Source organism: Sycon ciliatum, chromosome 1 (genome assembly GCF_964019385.1).
Source record: "Sycon ciliatum chromosome 1, ocSycCili1.1, whole genome shotgun sequence".
Taxonomy (NCBI): Eukaryota; Metazoa; Porifera; class Calcarea; order Leucosolenida; family Sycettidae; genus Sycon; species Sycon ciliatum.
Window position 1 is genome coordinate 3,237,022 of NC_088643.1, and position 22,051 is coordinate 3,259,072.

General features: G+C 46.8%; 1 protein-coding gene and 1 non-coding gene across 2 annotated transcripts in view; both read left to right on the forward strand.

The window, feature by feature from the left end:
- The first annotated feature begins 256 nt into the window (after positions 1-256).
- Positions 257-22,051, forward strand: part of LOC135810075 (inositol polyphosphate-4-phosphatase type I A-like) — a 57,753-nt gene continuing 35,958 nt past the window's right edge. Inside the window, exons 1-14 of the mRNA XM_065323547.1 lie at positions 257-883; positions 3,104-3,171; positions 3,427-3,514; positions 3,703-3,790; positions 9,515-9,578; positions 13,065-13,112; positions 13,811-13,841; positions 14,255-14,293; positions 14,979-15,103; positions 15,352-15,573; positions 15,953-16,032; positions 16,373-16,436; positions 16,957-17,087; positions 18,872-18,919. Of these exons, the coding sequence (XP_065179619.1) occupies positions 781-883; positions 3,104-3,171; positions 3,427-3,514; positions 3,703-3,790; positions 9,515-9,578; positions 13,065-13,112; positions 13,811-13,841; positions 14,255-14,293; positions 14,979-15,103; positions 15,352-15,573; positions 15,953-16,032; positions 16,373-16,436; positions 16,957-17,087; positions 18,872-18,919 (1,199 nt within the window). The 5' untranslated portion in view covers positions 257-780. The remainder of the gene's footprint in view (positions 884-3,103; positions 3,172-3,426; positions 3,515-3,702; positions 3,791-9,514; positions 9,579-13,064; positions 13,113-13,810; positions 13,842-14,254; positions 14,294-14,978; positions 15,104-15,351; positions 15,574-15,952; positions 16,033-16,372; positions 16,437-16,956; positions 17,088-18,871; positions 18,920-22,051) is intronic.
- Trnap-ugg (transfer RNA proline (anticodon UGG)) lies at positions 18,664-18,735 on the forward strand. Its single transcript has one exon. It is a non-coding gene; the product is annotated as a tRNA-Pro (tRNA).

The following is a 22,051-nucleotide window of genomic DNA, read 5'->3' on the forward strand; positions in this document are numbered from 1 at the left end:
TCTAGCGATCCACAAGTACAGTATACTACGTAGTAGCGAGTCAGAAGTGGGACAAACACCAAAAAGGGTCAATGCCGGTCCTCGTTACCACGGAATATACCGTAGCGTTAGCACGCTGTACAACTATGGTCATGCCTGCATGAGTTTGTGTCACATCAATCATCATTGATTAGTCAGTATTTTTACATTTTTTCATTTCATAGCAGATCACTGATGCCAGCAGGTGGCGCTTGCTGTCTTGTCTGTTTCAGTGTTTGTGTGCAAGGCACCTTTTCATGAAAAGAGATTGTGTTTCCGAAGTGGGAATGGAGGTGTGTTCTCTTGTTAGTGTTTGCGCTTGACGGTGCAAGCTTTTTTTTTATTGCATCTTCACACAGTCCTAGTATAGTAGTTCAGGAGAACGTTGTTGATTGCTTTGCACAGGCCCAGTCAGTGACAGTGTCTTTGAACAATTATGTCCTGATGATGCATCACGCTGTGGGATAGCTGATTAATTCAAGTCATTTCCACATATCACCTAAGTCCTTGATGATTTCGTCATCCTTCGGTCTAAAATAATTGTTGATCAGGCAGCAGAGGATTGGCAGATGAAATGCCTGGGGTGTCCAAGACAACTGGATAGATTTGGTTGGCTGGGAAAGTCTCTAGCTCTTACTCCTCTCTTTCTGGATTTGTGGCTGCAAATAATGTTGCTACGAATCGACGTGGCGCTACTTTTGCCGAATCAGTGAGTAACCCTTGCGCTATAATTTGGAGGACGTTCAGAGAGTGCTATCCAGGATGAAGTTTGATCAGAAGGTGTTGACGTGGATGGCAAACCAAGCTTGCCCATGTGACAAGGAGGCTTGCCTGTGGATGCTGGAAAAAGGATTTTTCCGTTCAGGTGTGTGAAAGAGAATGACGCTGGTCGCTGTACGTTCGTTTCCTATTCATAGCTTGTGTCAGGAAACACCAGTACAGCTGTACAGTGTATCTATTGATACCCAAAACAATTAAATTTTCAAATCTTAACGTTATGATTTTGAAATAATAATTGTTTAGGGTATCAATATATTATTATATGGGCAGGCGTGTGTTTACCGCCATATTGCCAAGTGTGTCTTTACCACCATATTTTATCAAGCAAATATAATTATAGATACAGTCAACTTCGCTAATAACGACTGCGGATATCACGACAATTCGCGAATAACGACATAATTTTCATGCCCAGAGCAAAGTCCTTTCCAACTGTGACACATATAATGAGACTTCGGGTATAACGACACTTCGCGAATAAGGACACTTTTCTGATGCCCCGCCGAGTGTCGTTATAAGCCAAGTTGACTGTAGAGATGTCATATCTATCATTGTCATGATATTATTCTAAACACAGTGCCTTTCAAAAGTCCAGTTCTCTAAACTTTCCGAACAATTCAAATTTGTCCTGAGCTTTTGGGAAATTTGTTTGGGCTACTGCTAAGGCAGTTTCCCCAAATTGTCTCGTATGGAATTCTAAGTGATCAGATAGCGAACACCCAATTTTTGGAAATTTGTATGCACAAAGTGATCGCAGATTTTATTGTGGTGTGGATGCTCGCCCGACGTTTAACAAAAAATCAGAGGTCGATACGTTTGAAACGCACTGCAGTCAACTTTGATGGTTTACAAATTCATTGGATCTGGCCAAATTGAGCAGTCCTTTCTTGTTCCATAAAACAGTATGACGATAGTACAACGTTTGCAATATACCGTAAAGTACCGCCAGAGCGCCCCGTCTCGCCAGAGCGCCCCACCTTGATTTTACAGCCAGGGAAAGGAAAATCGTATGGCAGAGTGCAACGAAGTTTGTACGGTGTGAGAACCTTAGTGTACTACGGGCACACTTGGCAGATTTTTGTGTGGAGCTTGTGTCCGCTCGAAGGTGCGGATTGACTGCAAAATGTGGAATATGTGTACAAGGTTCGTGTCGTATGACCTACAGACAGCAGACCACCTCCACAATACGACCACGAAAGGACGAGATGGTGGGGCACTCTGGCGGTACTTTACGGTACATACAGTCGACTCCTGATATAGTGAACACCAGGCGCGTAGCCGGAGGGGTTTGGGAGTGGGTTTCCAGATGGGAGTCTGGGGGTGTCCCCCGGTGAGGGTCCAGGGGGTGGAGCCCCTTGCGGTGTCGGCCGTGAAAAAGCTTTAGGGTATCTTCAAATTCCAAGGTGCTGAGAGGCCCAATCTGTACCTCTACATTACTATTGCCAATGTGTTGTGGTTCATTCACGCTTTAAGAAATTTGTATTAAAATACTCAACCTGAAAGACAACTTTTGCAATGACCATAGTTGTCCAGCAGCTAGTTGGTGTGGACGAAGCACTCGCGAAGTTTCACACCTCACTCAAGCACTGCATGCGTGCAGCATGCACCTCACTGTCACTTTATAAATCTGGTGACTACATGCACTCAGCAGAGTTTTACTGTAGTTTTCAAAGGCATCGGCGGCGGCGCTGCAACCCCGGAGGGGGTTTCCAGGCAACCTGGAAACCAGGGAGTAGTACAATACCGGTATTGTACTACTCCCTGCTGGAAACACTGCAGGCTATGCACCTGGAACACCATTCTGCAGGAGAATCAGTTCTTCATAGCCGAAGCTCGGTATAACAGAAATGTACTCACACTATACAAACAACACATCATCACTGACATGTGGCCCATGGCTGTATGAGTGCACTTGGTTATCATGTGGCCCATGGCTGTATGAGTGCACTTGGTTATCATGCCGCCCTACAAGCAACGGTTCGTTATAAACGAAAACAGTTCGTTACAAAGGGTCACTTTTGTATGGGTTCAAACAGGGACATGGACAATGGTTGGCTATATCACGACATTCGCGATATGCGAGCTCGTTATAAGTGGAGTCGACTGTAACATGTTTAGGCTTTCTGTAGGAGTGATGAAAAATGCACCGCAGCGTGAAAATAGTGAAAGCGTAGAAGACCGCTTACAATAATATTCCCCGCACTAAATTGCTAAATTGCATGCGTGAATCATTGTGCAGTCGGTGATGGTGGCTCAAGGCGGTGACCGAGGCTGTGCTCTTTTCCTGCTGTGTTTTTGTTTTTAGCCGAGTACATTCAGCGTTGGTGTCGGCTAAAAGGGAATGTCTTCCTGTACTTGAAGTCGGCGTCCGAGGTAAGAAAGCGACTTGTTTCTGAAATGTCCTGCGGCTTTAATCTGAAAAGTTGGCTCACGTTGATGTGCAATTGCTGCAGTATGTATCTCTCAACATGAACATATGGCCAAGCCTCTGCACCTGCATCACAACTCAAACTTGGTGCGCTAATGCCAAGGTTGCAACTCAATTTCCTGCTGTTTCATGTTTGGGATGATGTTTTTGATTCGCTTTTTCCCAAACACCATCTATCGCTTTCCTTCTGCCCACTTCAGATGTCTGAAGGCATGGGTGCCATCATCCTCGAGGGATGCAGTATTGAGCGGGAGCATCTGTCTGGACGGAAGCACGCTATTCGGATCGGTTAGTTGCACGCGCGGTATGCTGGTGCTTGTTTCTAGTGCCACAGCACGCATCAATATGTTCCTCTTCACGTCTGACATCTTGGAAATTCTGGTTGATCATCCACACGGCGTAGTTAGTTATGGTGTGTAGCTTCCTACACCTTCTAGTGATGTGTAATCGTTTGTTGTTGTTGTTCTGCTGTGTAGCGAATGAGACGTCTGGAGAGGAGTTCTTTCTCGCCGCTCACTCGGAAAGAGAGGCGTCTGATTGGGTTACGTCGTTGCGCAAGGCGAGGTTAGTGCTTGGTCCTCGTGTTCATGTGGATCATGTCTCAGCACACAGTCAGCAGTGCCAGCACTGTAGTCATGTTATCATGATGTCATCAGCATTGTTGTCATGTCATGATGATGTCACCGTGATCCTGCCCTAACCTGCAGTTACTAGTGTGTCATAGTCCTTATGCCGGTTGCGTCATACCAATGACGTCACGCACGGGGCCGCGACCCGCTTGGGTGTTGATTTTTCAGCTCCTCGATCGTTTTCGAATTATTTCAGTATCGTGCATCAAGATATTGTTCGAGCGATGGCGACTGCAAGTGTTTTGACACTCGTCGAGGCGGATATTCCTGCCTCTTCCTTGAAAGGGAGGAACCCATCTGACCTGACAGTTGAGGAGCTGAAGGGTATAGTAATTCTGCCCGTTTGATCTTGTGATGCAAATTGGAATTTGATAGAGGGTTACCATTTCCATTATTTTATATACAGCGTGCAGCTCATCATCACATGCACATTGTATGTAATAAAGACTACCAGCGTGCCAATGCGGCATGCACACCGTACAGGTACACGTAACGTTACATGTTATTGGGTCTTGGTCAGGGCAGATAAGGTTTGAACAACAGCAGCAAAATAAAACTGCACGATCGAAGGGAAATGGACCTGTCAAGCAACAAGAGGGGGGCTCGAATTTTGTGAGCATAGCACATACAACTATTGTTTGTTGTAATAAATGACGGCAATTCGCCGCAAGTTTCCTATTCTGAAATTGACCAAGCCAAAGCAACAGCAGCAAAATAAAACTGCATGATCGAACGGAAATAGACCCGTCAAGCAAACAGAGGGGGCTCGAAATTGGTGAGCATAGCACATACAACTATTGTTTGTTGTAATAAATCAAAAAACGTTGCATCAATTTCACCTGACAGGATCTTGAATAGTTTGATGCGGTGCATTTTCCTTTCCACGTGGATACGAACAGCCGCTATTTTCTTCGTTTTGTGCAAATCTTCTGGCAGTATCTGTCGCTCACCAACCTTGAAAGGGGGAATATTAAGACGAACACCCACGCTGACCAACATGTCCTTTATATCCAATCCCTTATCGGCTATCACTGAATCACCACGTTGAAGAAGGGAGAGAAGACCAGACTGCTCTGTGATGGACTTACCTGACACCGCGCCTTCAAACACATCAGATACAAAAGTGACGCGGCCATGTGGTGCAATACCAATAAGAACTTTCACCGTACAGTCAGACCTCGCTTATCCGGTCCTCGTTTATCCGGATCCCTCGCCATCCGGAAGAAAACCGTTGGTTACCAATTTACAGCATATGCCATGCTTACATACAGTATGTGTGTTCGATTTTCCGGTTCCCTCGCCTATCCGGATATTTTTGTTGAAAACGAATGTGTGCGGTTATGCAAGGTCTGACTGTAATGTGATTCTTATATGCAGACCAGGATGCTGACTGACGGGCCAACGAAGAGGGTGTGTTGATATAAAACTCTGTGCAATCAATAATAATACGGGTAGATGGATAGAACAGCTTGAAACATGGCGACATCAATTTGTCGACTCTCTTCCGAGAGAGCCAGATTGGGAGTTGTTGAAACTTGAAGTACATGAGGTTGATCCATGTGGTAAATATCCGAGAAACACTGGTCTGAGAAATGGCAAATCGATGAGACAAATCCAATTCTCCAAGTGCAAGTCGAAGACGCACCATAACCAGAACGAATTGGTCAATAACAGGCAGCTTCTGCTTGGGGCCAGGCTTGTTTCCCTGTCTCCCTTGATCGTCAGGAGTTGTCTCACTGCCCCTCCACATGCGCATAACTTCAGCTGACGGAGCAAGGAAATCATAGCATGCCAGGAAGACACGGTACGAAGTGAACCCAGTGTAGTACCGAACTTGGGAGTCGCTGTGTTTGATGTCATCAATGGTGAACCGATGCTCCTCTGTTCCTGCATTTTCTAATGCATTTTCTAATGTCTTCTTGTCAAATTTGAATGGACTCAGATGGAGAGCCAAGGTTTAATTTATACAAAAGAGAAAGACCAAGGAACTACAAGTTACGCTATACTGTCCACTAACACCACCAGTTACAATCAGCTCATGCGGCGCATTCAAGATGTGCTAGAGCTGTTAGCCAGTTAGTTGTGGAACGTCAGTACCGTAGGTCAGTGTCGTGCAATGTTATCGCATGAGCTGATTGTTTAGTAACTGGTGGTGTTAGTGGACAGTATAGCGTAACTTGTAGTTCCTTGGTCTTTCTCTTTTGTATAAATGTCAAATTTGAGCATAGCATTTTCGGTCACAAGCACATTCATGCTTGCCTTCAGCTCTGGAACACACTCGCAGCACTCGTGATCATGGGTATCAGGCTCAGCTGCTCCTGGCGTTGTGTCAGGTTCGTCTCCTTCCGCACAAGCACCATACGCAGCAGATGCAACAGCACACCTTCGCTTTGGCGGTGCCTGCGAGGTTCGTTCAGCAGGAGGCTTTCTTTTCGCCGGCATTGAGCTCCAGAAAAAAATAGTTGGCTCAGCATCTTTCTTCAAGTTCCTCCGCGTTAGGGGCCGTCCGGGTTTACCGATTGTTTTTACAAAACGAAACGTTTTAGTATTTTTCAGCCCCCACCCACCCACCTACCTTTTCTGCAGGTAAAACGAATTCCAATAAAATATTGATGTTAATTTTCGACACCCAGAAGTAACAGGGCATTCTCCATCTGCATTCAATAATTATTTTCAAAACGAAACTCCATCAAACCCACCCACCCCCTAACGAAAACATTTCGTTTTGAAAATATGATTGGTAACCTTGGACGGCCCCTTATGGAGGTAGCCTTTTTTCTCCTCAGGACGGCGGCGAGCTCCAGTAGAGAAACATTCCTCCTCGAAGTGTATTGAGTAGACTTTGGTCGAGTCGACAACACGAAATTCCTCGCCTTCATCACGACGAATTTTCACAATCCACTCGTGATGCAATTTTTCATCTTTGGGAAAGGAGTGAAAGGATACAGGCTCTCCAGCAACGCTTCCGCTACTGTTCTGGGTGCATCCAGGTACACAGCAATTGTTGCGGTGCGACTTGGTCCCCGCAACTGACCATCAATGAGCAGACCACAAGTAGTAGTAGGTAACGAGCGGGTTCTGGCACAGGGGGCGCGCGGGTCCCAAAAAATGGGGTATTATTGAAAAATGGGGTACTAATAGTACCCCATTTTTGCGGTGAAAATTATTTTTGGCCCGTTTTTTTGCGGATAAAAATATGTGTCAGGGTGCCCTGACCTAAAAAAAAAGGGGTATTATTGAAAATATGTATTGGGGTGTTATGCTCTACCCTAAACAATAAGGTAATATGGTGTCATGATTTGGAATTCTGCATGTATCATTAATTTTGATTTTTAGGGGTGGGTGTTATGTCCTGCCCTACATCATAATATTGCATTCCGATGTCTAAAATATTACTATTTCTAATGTCAATGTTATCTCACTTTTTCCAATTTTATATTAATCAGAACTCATAGTTTTGCAGTATTTTGACTTGTAATTTCATTTTTTCGGATCATTTTCCGGAGAGAGAGAGAGAGAGAGAGAGAGAGAGAGAGAGAGAGTTTAGTCATGAAAGATATCTACAGACGGTACGACCCACGAGCGCTTTCTCGAAACTTCGATTACAGGGGCTGACGCAGATGCCTGGATCGTGACGAGCGATTCACCCAGATCTTCTTCGTCACGGACAATGCTGTCAACTGCCTTCCGCTTCCGGCTTTCTATACTGTCACACACGACTTCGGGCATCTTGGTGTGATGACCTTGCTCGTCAATATCAATTGTACCAACACGTACAACAATGTGGGTAATCCTCGTCGCGAGGACCGACAGCCGAACAGCTTTCGTTGTAAACTTGTTCATATCACGGTCTTGTCGAAAGATGTCCCTCTCGTTCAGATCTTTTATTAACCTGATGAATTCCTCGGCTTCAATCTTCTCCGCATCTTGGAACGTCTCCTCGACGTTGTCGAGGGCACCTTCAGCCTTGGAGAGGTTAAACATCGATCTACGCCCGTCGTCCCAGCATCGCAGCAGTCTGCCTGTATCCCGCCATGATGAGGATCCATAGTCCTCTACGCCGTCAACGATGATCTTTGGGAGACGCTGGTGTTTCTCACCGCTAATCAACACCATAGAAGAAACCCTGCACAGATACTCCGCAATCTCCATGGGAGTTAAGTCGACCCGATCCGGGTGAAGCAGCACGGGTCTTAGCTCGTAGGCTGTGGCCAGATCGGTGAGTAAGCGAACGGTTAATTCATCTTTAGTACAAGAAAATAGGTACCACCTTTCAATATATTGTTGGGATGTTGACCAAGACATCTTCTTTTGCTATCACTATAGACAGGGAGAGAGAGTTAGCAATTGTGACGCATAATGAGAAACTCCTTTTCTTCTTCATCTTCTTCGTGCTGTTCCAGTTTTTCTTTCAGCAACGACCTCACTTCCATTATCTTTGCCGCACGTTCTCTTTTTGCGGGGCTGTGGCTGACGCTGGTGGCTTTGCTGGGCCTTTCTGATCTTAGCTGCTCCAGCACATCCCCTGCTCTTGATACAGCTTCGGCATATTGCTGTTCAATCAGATGGACTTCTTCGTACCAGTCCGCGGCATCACCTTCCACACCACAGGCGATGGTGGATGTGGCAAGAGCACTGAGGTCATCCAGTGCCCTTAGTATTTTCTTCTTGTCTGCTTCATCCTGGTTTATTTCTACCAGCAGCGCTCTTCTACTGTTTGTGAACTGGGCCTTTGCCAGTGTCCTTTGCTTCTTTGTGGTGTTTGGCATTCTTGCTTCAGTTACTGTCTCTTACTACTACTGCTTACACGTGACTACTACAACTTCGACAACCATCCTCTGCTACCATATGTTGCGGTGCGACTTGGTCCCGCAACTGACCATTGATGAGCAGATCACAAAACACTGAGAAACTCCTTTTCTCTTCTTCGTGCTGTTCCAGTTTTTCTTTCAGCAACGACCTCACTTCCATTATCTTTGCCGCACGTTCTCTTGTTGCGGGGCTGTGGCTGACGCTGGTGGCTTTGCTGGGCCTTTCTGATCTTAGCTGCTCCAGCACATCCCCTGCTCTTGATACAGCTTCAGCATATTGCTGTTCAATCAGATGAACTTCTTCGTACCAGTCCGCGGCATCACCTTCCACACGAACTGCATGTACTCTTTACAGGTGCATTGCTTTTTACTTTACTCTCTCTGACACCCGCACTCCCACCTACATCCACACTTGGTACCTCCTCTGGTGCAACATGTGACAACATGTGACAATTCTAAAGAATAATGTTCAAGAGCGCAGTCTCCTGTCCAGCAATGATGAGGCATCTCTGCAAGTCGCCAAGCACCAACAGCACGACCTCCACGACAAACTTCACAACAAACTACCCTAGCCACTAAAAACAAACGCTGAGTTCCTGCACACCGGGAGAGCAACACCCAAGCGGGCTTCACTTGTCAGATAAAGCATGACGTCATGCATGAACCGGCATAAGGACTGCTGCCACCACCATTGTCAACGCCATCGTTGGTGTTCTTCTATGGCTGCTGTCGCCATTGCTGCTGCTGTTGCTATGGCTGCTGTCGCCATTGCTGTTGTTACCATTGTCGCTGCTGCCATTGCTGCGGCTTCTGTTCATGTTCATTTGGCTATTCTGATTCTGTTTCAGTTTTGGCGGGCAACGTTCAATCCTGGCAGAGCTGCGTGATCGCTACATGAAGCTGACTGGAGAGGTACGGGGTACTACCCAGTGTGGTATTTGCTTAAAGTAGGGGTGAAAGTTGGCACTGAGATCCCGAGTTCGAGTACTCTGATTTTCTCCGATCGAATATTCGAGTATTCGAGTATTCTTGATATCCTAAAAATCGCACACCAACCGCCTCAAAAATCACATGATACAACCCTGACCGAACCGATTGGCAGTTCTTTTCTCGGGTGTATTGGTTGGTGGGTCATTTGGGCTCTCTCTACTCGTGTGCAAATGTTCACCACACAGTCTGCACATCAATATCTGCTGACTGCTGCTCTGAAACTGCAGACTTCTGTGGTAAATGTATGTACCATGTATGAGCGAGTACTCTGATTTATTCCGAGTACGATTTTATTCGAAAAATCCAAACGAGTATTCGAATATTCGATATAATTGTTTCACCCCTAGCTTAAAGTCTCCTGTAGTACATGTAGAGTAAAACCTGTAACTAAAGACCACCGTGACTAGCGACCAGCGTGGTACTACAGTAAAACCTGTAACTAAAGACCACCGTGACTAGCGACCAGCCTGGTACTACAGTAAAACCTGTAACTAAAGACCACCGTGACTAGCGACCAGCGTGGTACTACAGTAAAACCTGTAACTAAAGACCACCGTGACTAGCGACCAGCCTGGTACTACAGTAAAACCTGTAACTAAAGACCACCGTGACTAGCGACCAGCCTGGTACTACAGTAAAACCTGTAACTAAAGACCACCGTGACTAGCGACCAGCCTGGTACTACAGTAAAACCTGTAACTAAAGACCACCGTGACTAGCAACCAGCCTGGTACTACAGTAAAACCTGTAACTAACGACCACCGTGACTAGCGACCAGCCTGGTACTACAGTAAAACCTGTAACTAAAGACCACCGTGACTAGCGACCAGCCTGGTACTACAGTAAAACCTGTAACTAAAGACCACCGTGACTAGCAACCAGCCTGGTACTACAGTAAAACCTGTAACTAACGACCACCGTGACTAGCGACCAGCCTGGTACTACAGTAAAACCTGTAACTAAAGACCACCGTGACTAGCGACCAGCCTGGTACTACAGTAAAACCTGTAACTAAAGACCACCGTGACTAGCGACCAGCCTGGTACTACAGTAAAACCTGTAGCTAAAGACCACCGTGACTAGCGACCAGCCTGGTACTACAGTAAAACCTGTAACTAAAGACCACCGTGACTAGCGACCAGCCTGGTACTACAGTAAAACCTGTAACTAAAGACCACCGTGACTAGCGACCAGCCTGGTACTACAGTAAAACCTGTAACTAAAGACCACCGTGACTAGCGACCAGCCTGGTACTACAGTAAAACCTGTAACTAAAGACCACCGTGACTAGCGACCAGCCTGGTACTACAGTAAAACCTGTAACTAAAGACCACCGTGACTAGCGACCAGCCTGGTACTACAGTAAAACCTGTAACTAAAGACCACCGTGACTAGCGACCAGCCTGGTACTACAGTAAAACCTGTAACTAAAGACCACCGTGACTAGCGACCAGCCTGGTACTACAGTAAAACCTGTAGCTAAAGACCACCGTGACTAGCGACCAGCCTGGTACTACAGTAAAACCTGTAACTAAAGACCACCGTGACTAGCGACCAGCCTTGTACTACAGTAAAACCTGTAACTAAAGACCACCGTGACTAGCGACCAGCCTTGTACTACAGTAAAACCTGTAACTAAAGACCACCGTGACTAGCGACCAGCCTTGTACTACAGTAAAACCTGTAACTAAAGACCACCGTGACTAGCGACCAGCCTTGTACTACAGTAAAACCTGTAACTAAAGACCACCGTGACTAGCGACCAGCCATGTACTACAGTAAAACCTGTAACTAAACAACACCGTGACTAGCGACCAGCCTGGTACTACAGTAAAACCTGTAACTAAAGACCACCGTGACTAGCGACCAGCCTTGTACTACAGTAAAACCTGTAACTAAAGACCACCGTGACTAGCGACCAGCCTGGTACTACAGTAAAACCTGTAACTAAAGACCACCGTGACTAGCGACCAGCCTTGTACTACAGTAAAACCTGTAACTAAAGACCACCGTGACTAGCGACCAGCCTGGTACTACAGTAAAACCTGTAACTAAAGACCACCGTGACTAGCGACCAGCCTGGTACTACAGTAAAACCTGTAACTAAAGACCACCGTGACTAGCGACCAGCCTGGTACTACAGTAAAACCTGTAACTAAAGACCACCGTGACTAGCGACCAGCCTGGTACTACAGTAAAACCTGTAACTAAAGACCACCGTGACTAGCGACCAGCCTGGTACTACAGTAAAACCTGTAACTAAAGACCACCGTGACTAGCGACCAGCCTGGTACTACAGTAAAACCTGTAACTAAAGACCACCGTGACTAGCGACCAGCCTTGTACTACAGTAAAACCTGTAACTAAAGACCACCGTGACTAGCGACCAGCCTGGTACTACAGTAAAACCTGTAGCTAAAGACCACCGTGACTAGCGACCAGCCTGGTACTACACTAAAACCTGTAACTAAAGACCACCGTGACTCGCGACCAGCCTGGTACTACAGTAAAACCTGTAACTAAAGACCACCGTGACTAGCGACCAGCCTGGTACTACAGTAAACCTGTAACTAAAGACCACCGTGACTCGCGACCAGCCTGGTACTACAGTAAAACCTGTAACTAAAGACCACCGTGACTAGCGACCAGCCTGGTACTACAGTAAACCTGTAACTAAAGACCACCGTGACTAGCGACCAGCCTGGTACTACAGTAAAACCTGTAACTAAAGACCACCGTGACTAGCGACCAGCCTGGTACTAAAGACCACTTCGCCAGGCACGGTCGGTCTCACATTCATATATGGTTGTGCGGTGCAAACCTCCAACTAAGGACCACCTGCCACTAAAGACCGCTTTCTCTGGCCCCAAGGGGTGGTCTTTAGTCACAGGTTTTACTGTATGTGCTTGGAGATCAGGTTCACACTAGAGAAGACTCTGACTCTCTAGTTTAGGGCCTCACTACTAACGAGTAATGACTCTAACCTACTGATGCGCCCCAGGATTTATATTTCAGCTGTGGCACTACAATCAAATAACGACTGCGGATATAATGACAATTCGCGAATAACGACAGAATTTCCATGCCCAGAGCAAAGTCCCATCCAACTGTAATGCATATAAGGACACTTCGCGAATAACGACACTTATCTGATGTCCCGCCGAGTGTCGTTATACGCAACGTTGACTGTATATTGAACACCCAACATAGCCATTGACCTGGGTAGAATTGCTTCTGGGCAATCGCTACTCATTGGCTCGTAGGCTCATGTGTACTATTATTCTTTTCAAGTGGGTGCTGTATTTCCCTGAATTAGAAATTTGCCTGTGGTCGAAAAAAATGTTGCTTGCCCAGCATCTGCGTGACCTAGAACACGACGTCCTTGCTGCTTTCTGTTTTCCTTTCCAGGATCCACTTCCATCATCTGTGATGCTTCAACTGGAACCTGGACAATGGGTAAGGCCAAGGGAAGATTTTATGCCCGAAGCTATGCAGAAAGCGTTACCTTAGTAGCGTCTGGCGCTAGAAAGCTATTTCTATCAGTTCGAATACCACGCATGATGACCTAGGTAAAACAAAGCATAGTGAGGGCTCTGGGCTTTCAAGCCCTCTCGTTTTCGAATAGGAGACAGTCCAACTAAGATCTGCGTTACAGTCCACCAATTGCACAAGAGCTTGACCAGCCAGCCATGCACAATTTACCGCAGAACTGGCAGACTGATGCTCTGGCTTATTTTCTGCGATTTCCCAGATCATCCATCTGCCCATAACGGAAACTAAGGTTTTAATGTAGCTTCATCATGCGTATGTAGATACATATACTAGTATGCTAGCCATTCTTATGGTCAAATGATGTGCTTGACGTGCTGCCATTGTATGTGTACATGTGTGTGTGTGTGTGTGTGTGTGTGTGTGTGTGTGTGTGTGTGTGTGTGTGTGTGTGTGTGTGTGTGTGTGTGTGTGCGTGTGTACTTGTGTGTGTGTACTTGTGTGTGTGTGTGTGTGTGTACTTGTGTGTACTTGTGTGTACTTGTGTGTGCATGTGTGTGTGTACTTGTGTGTGCATGTGTGTGTGTACTTGTGTGTGCATGTGTGTGTGTGTGCATGTTTGTCCTTGCCATTTTGCCATCTTGCCACACGCTCTGCAACCGTAGCAGGAGGAAGTTCCGCAAACCCCGTCACCAGGTGCGATGACTCCGGCAGCAAATTCCTCTGTCACTTTCACTGTCTATTCAGTGCCATAGCCAGACTCTCAGTGCATTGTATTGTTGTCCAGGGAGCCTGCAACTCTGTGTTGTGATTGCATTGCTGCTGTGTTGGGTCACACGAGGCTAAGTCTGCATGGCCATGAAGAAAATGACCAGTGCGTCTGTTCCGAGTGTGTGTCTTTGATGCTGCGACTCTGAGGTGCATGCCACTGGCTCAAACGTGTGCTGTTTTGCTGCCGCCGCTTTGCTGGTGTGGCGCCGGTCCTACGACTGCTGTTGAGACCGCCACCACCACTGCTGCCGCTGCTGCTGCTACTGGTGGATGGGCGGGGATGATGACTATGCTGTATATGTTCCATGTGTTCTTTTGTGTACCTGTGCGTTGCTCAGATCCTGATGATGCTGAAGTTATACTGGAGCTAACAGTTGGTAAGAAGAAAATCACAATGCCTCCTGGCCACATTGCCAGCATTAATGGCTTTGAGCACTGGGGTCATGTGTATTGTTGCTTGTATGATGCAAGCCATACGTATTTGGAGCTATCGACAATTCGATACGGATGCTAATGGCATCGTAGGCATGCCTGTGGAAGTAACAGTTGTGGTATTGGTGCCGGCTGTTGCATACTCGCTTCGGTACTTTGCGGAAATGGTGCTTCCAGGCGTTCGTGGAATTCTTCTGCTCCAGCATTGTCTCATACAACCGCTCCAAGACTTCACTTGTATCCATCACCACAAAAACAAAACTTGCTTCACAAGATTTGAAAATGTCCGAAACGACTGCATGCGGCAGTACGCTGTGCGTATACATGTACGTGCCTAAATGAGCTGTTGCGATGCGGGTTGCTACGGTACACCGCCATATTGATAAATGTTGCACTCGGAACAGTCGTGCCACTCCGCCTTTGACCTGATAAAATGACCATGGGTATGGTGTGGTGGTGAAGGCATGGTGTTTGCATCGGGCCTGTGGGATGTTGGTGAGGGGAACATGACGGCTGCGGAAAGTGGGAGTGCTGCATTCCTGCACTGCTTCCTAAACAGTTTTCCCAGGCAGCTAGTGTTTTATGTGTGAATCTCTGGCACTGCTCTCGCTGTGTTGTTATCTTGTCCAGGTTGCACAGGGCTGTCGAGCCCCGAGGAGCGTGAAGGTGCTACGCCCACTACTTACATTGTAACTGAGATCATGACGCCGCCGCTAGTCGACTGGGTCAACTACTCACAGACAGAAATCTGCCAGGTAGGTGGTATGTGGTATGTTCGTGTGGCGGTTAGAGGAACGGGAATCGGGTCGCTTGTTATTAGTATGTTGCTATTCGTCGAATGTAACACGTTTGTGTATGTACTGTATTGAGCAGCACTGTACTTTAAGACAAGAGTACCTCTGTTGAATTTCTGACTGAGCTTTTTCAGAGTTTTTTGCCCTGTGTTGTTGTTGTTGTTGTCGTCGCCGTTGTCGTCGCCGTCGTTGTTCCATCTCTGTTGTAGAGTTCCAGTGATCCAGTCTACTTCTCCACTATCATCCTGCGCTCCACCAGTGTAGCAATGTCGTCACGCGTTCGCCTGACCGTCTTCCACGTGGAGTCAACTTCCTCGCCGTCAGTGCTGGACGACAGTGAGGACGTGAGTGCGGAGGACGTCGCTTGCCTGGACGGGGGCGAGGACGCCGAGGATATGAACGGAAAGCCGGCACAGGATGACAACAGAGTGGTCAGTGTATGAATGTGTTGTTGTGTGTGTGGGGAGAGGGGGGGGGGGGGGGGGGGGTGTCGTTTCTAATTCCTCTTACTCTTGTTGTAAGGAGTGTAGTGATATGGGGCCAAGCACCCTTTATGAAGGCCTGATGAATATAAGAGCTATGCTTTATGTCTACTAATTTGCACCGTACCTTCCCTTCATGTCTTGTGTGATGTGCAAAAGAGGGGGTTCATGCAGTAGCCAGTTGCCTGATATGTTTGTTGCCTCTATTGTGCGTGCGTGTATGTGTGCGTGCGTGTGTGTGGGTGTGTGGGTGTGTGTATGTATGTACGTGTGTGTGCGTGTGTGTGTGTGTGTGTGTGTGTGTTTGGCGTCACGGCTGTCTGAGTAGATTTGGGCCCTCGGTGAGGCCTGCACCACCGTAGGAGCTGTCATCAACAACTCTGCGCCTCTTCTCGTTCTACCCGTGAGGTGAGTGAGTCGGTAGCGTGGACCTACTGATGAGCTGTGTAGTTCAGTGGACACCGCACGCATGATCAACAAGACATGTGTCGGACTCGTACTGAATGATTTGGTGTTTTGGAGGTTCTATGTGTGTGTGCTCTGCTGCACTGCTGTGGTTTTCTTGGCTTTTCTTTATCAGCGTGCATGCAATATGGGTGTTTAATTGTGCGACAGAGTATCCAGCCTCTCAGTAAATATGTGCAAGGCGGCTAGATTGAGTTTTGTTACATTGTATGTTTCATGTATATTGGAATCCCAGAATGTATGTGTTTGCCGGTTTGTCTTTTGGGAATCATTCCGTGCGCAGGCCTAGCACAGCGGGTGACCGGCAGTTCAATTCCGGTGGTGAAGTGTGCTTACAACGCTGGCGGGTAAGCCAGCCTATCTTTCCTTTTCTTGTGTGTGTGTGTGTTTTTAATAGATTACGTTTTTTTATCTTGCACCAGGGGTGGGGGTACTCCCAATCGACTTGAAAAGCCAGTACAGGGTTCTCAATGCCGTGCAATATCCTTTTGTTGATGTTCTTTCCAACCCCCTCGGAATCCAACAGTTCGGGGTGGCAACCTCCCTCTACCAGCTCTACTGCGAGGAATTTCGGACATTGTGGACATCGTACTACTGGCACCACTTCTTTATGCACCTTGCTAATGTTACTACCGCTGTACAGTAAACCTGTAACTAAAGACCACCGTAGCTAGCGACCAGCCTGGTACTACAGACCACTTCGCCAGGCACGGACAGTCTCACATTCATATATGGTTGTGCGGTGAAAACCTCTAACTAAGGACCACCTGCCGCTAAAGATCGCTTTTTCTGGCCGCAAGGGGTGGTCGTTAGGCACATGTTTTACTGTATGTGTGTTTGCTGTGCGTGTATGCTGTGCGTGTGCAGGACGACAACCCTGGCCGCCCGTCCTCACACTATCCCCGTGCCAGCGGCAGCATTTCGCAGGAGCGCCTGACGGAGGACAAGCAGCAGCATCGGCTGCGGTCGCACAGCGTCAGCCACGACAGCAAAGGCTGGTAAGTAGAGCTGAAACGATCGTCATGTTCCCTTTGTGGCTTAGCGGATTTTTTTAAGAACTTTGAAGCTCCATTGTAGCTTTGTCATCTTTTCAGTACACCCAACTCGCAACACACAAACAGTCCTTGGCTACACCACGTACAGTAGATTGTCCCAATGTTCACCCAGGAGAGCATCATCAGGGATGTAGTATCCCATGTATTCCTGATGATGCTCCGACGAAGTGTTTCAAGCGTGTTCATGCTTCGTCCTCAGGAATTGGCTGTTTTCAAATTGAAATCCAGCCCCTGACCCAGTCATCACCCCTTATGCAGAGTTGAACACTCTAAGGCCTCGGTCACACATGCACTTTTTTTGGCGGTTCCGCCAAAGCGTAGCTTACGCTTCCGCCGTTGCCTCGGCAACGGCGGAGGCGTAAGTTACGCTTTGGCGGAAAGTTTGGATTTCGCTACGCCAAAAATATGCGAGCGGAACCTCCGCTATCGCGGATCCGCTTTGGCGGAACCTGCGTGGTGATGGCTTTGGAGTTTGGTGTGCTACTTCTGCGCTGAGTTCTGGTGTTGTTTGGTTGCCGTTTGGTATTCAGTTTTCATATTGTTCTTCTTTGCCTATGTACTGTACGTTCTGGAGATCTCGCAAACGATACTGCATCGTTATGAGTGGATAGTTGGTGAGGGATCCGTCTCCCAACTCATTGGCCCCGATCGCGACGATCTCCAACTCTCTCCTTCTCTCTCCAAGCAATGCGTCCACCAGAGTATGCAACACTAGGACTGCAACCAGGGAGTAGTAGAGTACTCTGCCACACCCTCACTGCAACTGCAGGCATCCACGCAGTCGCTGGGGTCGATGATGGATCATGGAGGAGGCAACGACACCCTGCTATAAAACTATTTGAATTTGATATTGATGTAAACTAAACTAATATTCAAATACACCTGGACTGACAGGACAGGAGACATTCAGCAGCCTGTCAGCGATCCACGATAGCTCTACTTGTACTAGCGAAGGTCGCTTCAACTCGGACAAGAACGACACAAGAACGACACCCTGCTATACAACTATTTCAATTTGATATTGATGTAAACCAAACTAGTAATAATAATTCAAATACACCTGTACTGGGCCGCAGTGAATGCGCCCCAAATCCACGAGTGTACTTGACAGGAGACATTCAGCAGCCTGTCAGCACTTGTACAAGCGAAGGCGCTTCAACTCGGACAAGAACATCTAAAATTTCATAGGTCGTGCTGCATTTGCATTCTCTCCGCCAAAGCGGAGCGTTGAGGAGCACAGACTCAGTAGTCTACATGTATGTGTGACCGCTGCATCGTGTGGTCCGCCAAAGCGGCTGCGGTTGTTCCGCTTTTCGCCTCCGCAAAAGCGGTGCAAGCTTTTCATGTGTGACCGCGGCCTTAGGGGCGTATTTTGCTCTTGCTTTCAGAGTCCGAGTCCACAAAGGATGACACATTTCTGTCCGCAGATTGAGTACTCTTGCTTGTACACAGTTATCCACTGCATAGTGGTAGGTAGCCTTCAGTCAAGAGACAACTTCTATCTTGATTATTCATGGGTGGCCTGTTGGTCTAGGGGCATGATTCTCGCTTTGGGTGCGAGAGGTCCCGGGTTCAAATCCCGGACAGGCCCATTTTTTTACTTTTTTTTACTTTTTTACTTTTTTTTATCACAAGTACACTGGGCTGCTTTGATTTTTTCTTCTTCAGCCCCTTCAAAAAGCTGACTTTGCCTGCTCTGTTTTTCTTCTGTGGTGTTTGTGTTGTAGGGCTGCCGTGAGCAACATTGAGAGAGCTACTTTCCGTTTTCCATGCATGTGAGTGTGCCTGTCTTGCTGCCGTTGGCTATTGTCCCTCCTTCCCTGTTGCTCTGAATGAGGATAATGTGAGTCGGGAGATGCAGGTTTTCGCAACATGCCCGTATTTAACGGGTTATAAGTCGACCGTGGTTACAAGTCGACCTCCCCCCCCCCCCCCCCCCCCCCATACAATCATGTACTTGGGGTCTCAGTTTCCCGGCTAGGGTGGTAATCTACCGTTGCGAGTCTTGCGACCCATCAACCGTAAAATACGAACGTCTCAGCCAATTCTCATTGGAATTCCTTCAAATTTTCTGGAGACATTCATTATATAATTATAGCAAAGGACAAAGAGCAGCAAAATAGAAAACAGACTCCACTTGTGTTTACTATTGTTGCCAGATCACGGCAAATGGCCGTACCCACACCTCCTAACCGCTAAATTGAAATATACATGCACGAAGTAGAAAATGAACTATTGCTTTCAAAGTGCTAACAATAAACTTGCAAAATGAAAAATGAATTTCAAAGTGTTCCTATCATAATACCTAGAATTATAATAATAATTCTAGGTATTGAATACTTCCTCCTCGTCATCGAAATTGTCGCAGTTTGACTTTTGATATAAAACGGGGTATTTACTCTCCAGCACTCGTACCAGAGGCAAGGAATTCGACATAGGCGATAGTCATCAGTATAGAGTGACGGCAAAGGTCTATTTTCTGTTATTGGAAGCTGGAATTTTTGAACTAGACGCAATTTCTTCGCTGATGTCGCTGCGATGGTAATTTAGACTCGCTGAGATCAGTCAGGTGTTGCAGCCTGCACATTTCTCGTGCTGATGGCCATTCACTCAAGCCTCATCACTGTTTTACCTTAGCTGGGGTGAGAATGACTTCGTGGAACAAGTGGCAGCGCTTGGAGAAACATCGAGGGGACAGCAAACTAAATGCTTGCAACAGCGATAAAATTTGTCGCTCTGGCTGAGACACTCAGTACATGATTGTGCCTGCAAGAGCCGTGTAGACTCTACACGTAGTGCTAGTGATGCACGCGCAGGTGCCGTACCGGTACCGGGCCATGGTATACCAGTGATGCTGAAAAAGAGGGCGCGCTGGACGTGATAGTACACTTACCTGCATGAGCTGTGACCACACAGCTAAAATAAAAAAATGGGCATGCCACGGCTAAAAAAAAGGTCATTTCAAGATCGAGGTGATTCCGCCGACGGTAATCAACCGACCTCGCAACGATCGTGTATTTTTACTAGGCTTCGTTGGTGGTGAAATAGAAATCATCCAGAGCTAGCAGACGACAAGCATAGCAGCTCTTGTCCTGTGGAGAAAGTCAAAGCGTTTGAGATGAGGCGCGACCAACTTTCAACCTTCCTTGAAATATTTCAGAACGATACTTTTGCGTCCATTGACATCAGCGACGACGAGGACTTCATCTCTGCATGAAGACTCTCAGTCCAACTGTCCTGGAACGTTACACTAGTCTTCAGACTATCATACTGTGTAATAAGTTTTGAATGGCTTAGCTTATGGAGTTGTCAGTAACAAGTGACAAGTCACTAGTCAAACTGCGACAATTTCGATGACGCGGAGGAAGTAGAAAGAAACGGTCACAAAATCATGTCGATCACCATGTCACAATCATGCGTTTTGACGTGCCAATCCGCGAAAATTGTCATGATCGGTTCCACATCTAATGTGAAAATAACCGAATGATGACTGGCTAAAGGAAGACATTCACAACCTAGCTAATGTGTCACGGAGCTCAGAAATGTATGGGTTTTACTAGGGGTATGGCACCAACCACTCTGCCGCAATCGTGGTAGGAAAAAAGGCGGGATAGGCCAAAAATTGACCGAAAAACACACAAATAAACTTTAAAAGGTCTATCCCACTCCAGCATACCTGCCTACGAATGTTCCCATCAGAATCCATTGGACTCGTACTTACAAAAAAAAGAAAAGTAGGTGACCTCTGTTTGACCTCCTTGATGATTACTGGTGCTCTTCTTCAATGTTCTTCACTTCTTCCTTGACTTCTTTGTCACTTCTCACAAGTTTCCAGCTCTTCCTGCCTGGTCGTATAACAATGGTGTCGTTTAGTGAGGTGCCGAGCAGAAACGCAATGCTATCTGGTTTCAATGTTCAGTTGGAGTCTGGATTTCTTCTCTAAGAGCTTGTTCAATCATGAGCATTGCAGTCAAAACCAAGTCGGAAATCCAGCCTTCCCCGGTGGCCCGCTCTCCAGGGATATGACAATACACATAGAAGCGGCAGCAGGCACAGAACTCGACAACGTACTAATAGTCATAGTGACCGTTCCAGGAGTCGACCTCATGCCTGCAGTTGCAGCACTGCCAGCAGGCACGGAGTTCCTACTCGACGCTACAGGAGCACTTCCAGCAGACACCCAACTCGGGCTCGCTGTCACAGCACGCCTGCCATGCGGTTGCTGCACTGCCACGTCGGTACATTGCCTCTGGTTCTGCGCATCGTTTCACATGTCTGCTTCTGAAGTCATCTTGGAAAAACGCACTCACAGGTTCAAGTGAATCACATTGCCACCACAGGCCTTCATATACATAGGCGGTAGAATATTGAAAACTATGCTAAGCTTCACAAGCGGTGATGGATTTAGCGCATACTAAATACAGTAGTCCTGTTGACTTTGCATTTGCTATTGAACAACTTCAGTAGTATCTATAAAGCCGGTTCTGGGCCAGGTACATTTAGGTAGAAGACACCTATTAGGTATGAAGAATGTGTACAATGCAGAACTTTGTGTCGAGAACGAAAGAAAGATCAGGTACGATTCTATTGAACAAGAAGGCGAAGAAGCCAACAACAGCCAGAGATAACTTGTATTGTTTGGGATAATTTGTTTCGTTGTTCAAGTCCAATTAGCCTTGTTGAGGGCTCGCCAGGCACGCTTATCCGCTACGTTGCGTATCCGTGTGGTCTCCTCATTTTCTGTATGGTGTCCTGAATGGCATAATAATGGCACAATCCCGCCACACTCGCGATAATGCACTTACAAGTAATAATAATAATAATAATAATAATAATAATAATAATAATAATAATAATAATAATAATACATGGATAATCCAATATCACTCAAATTTTTCAGAGATACT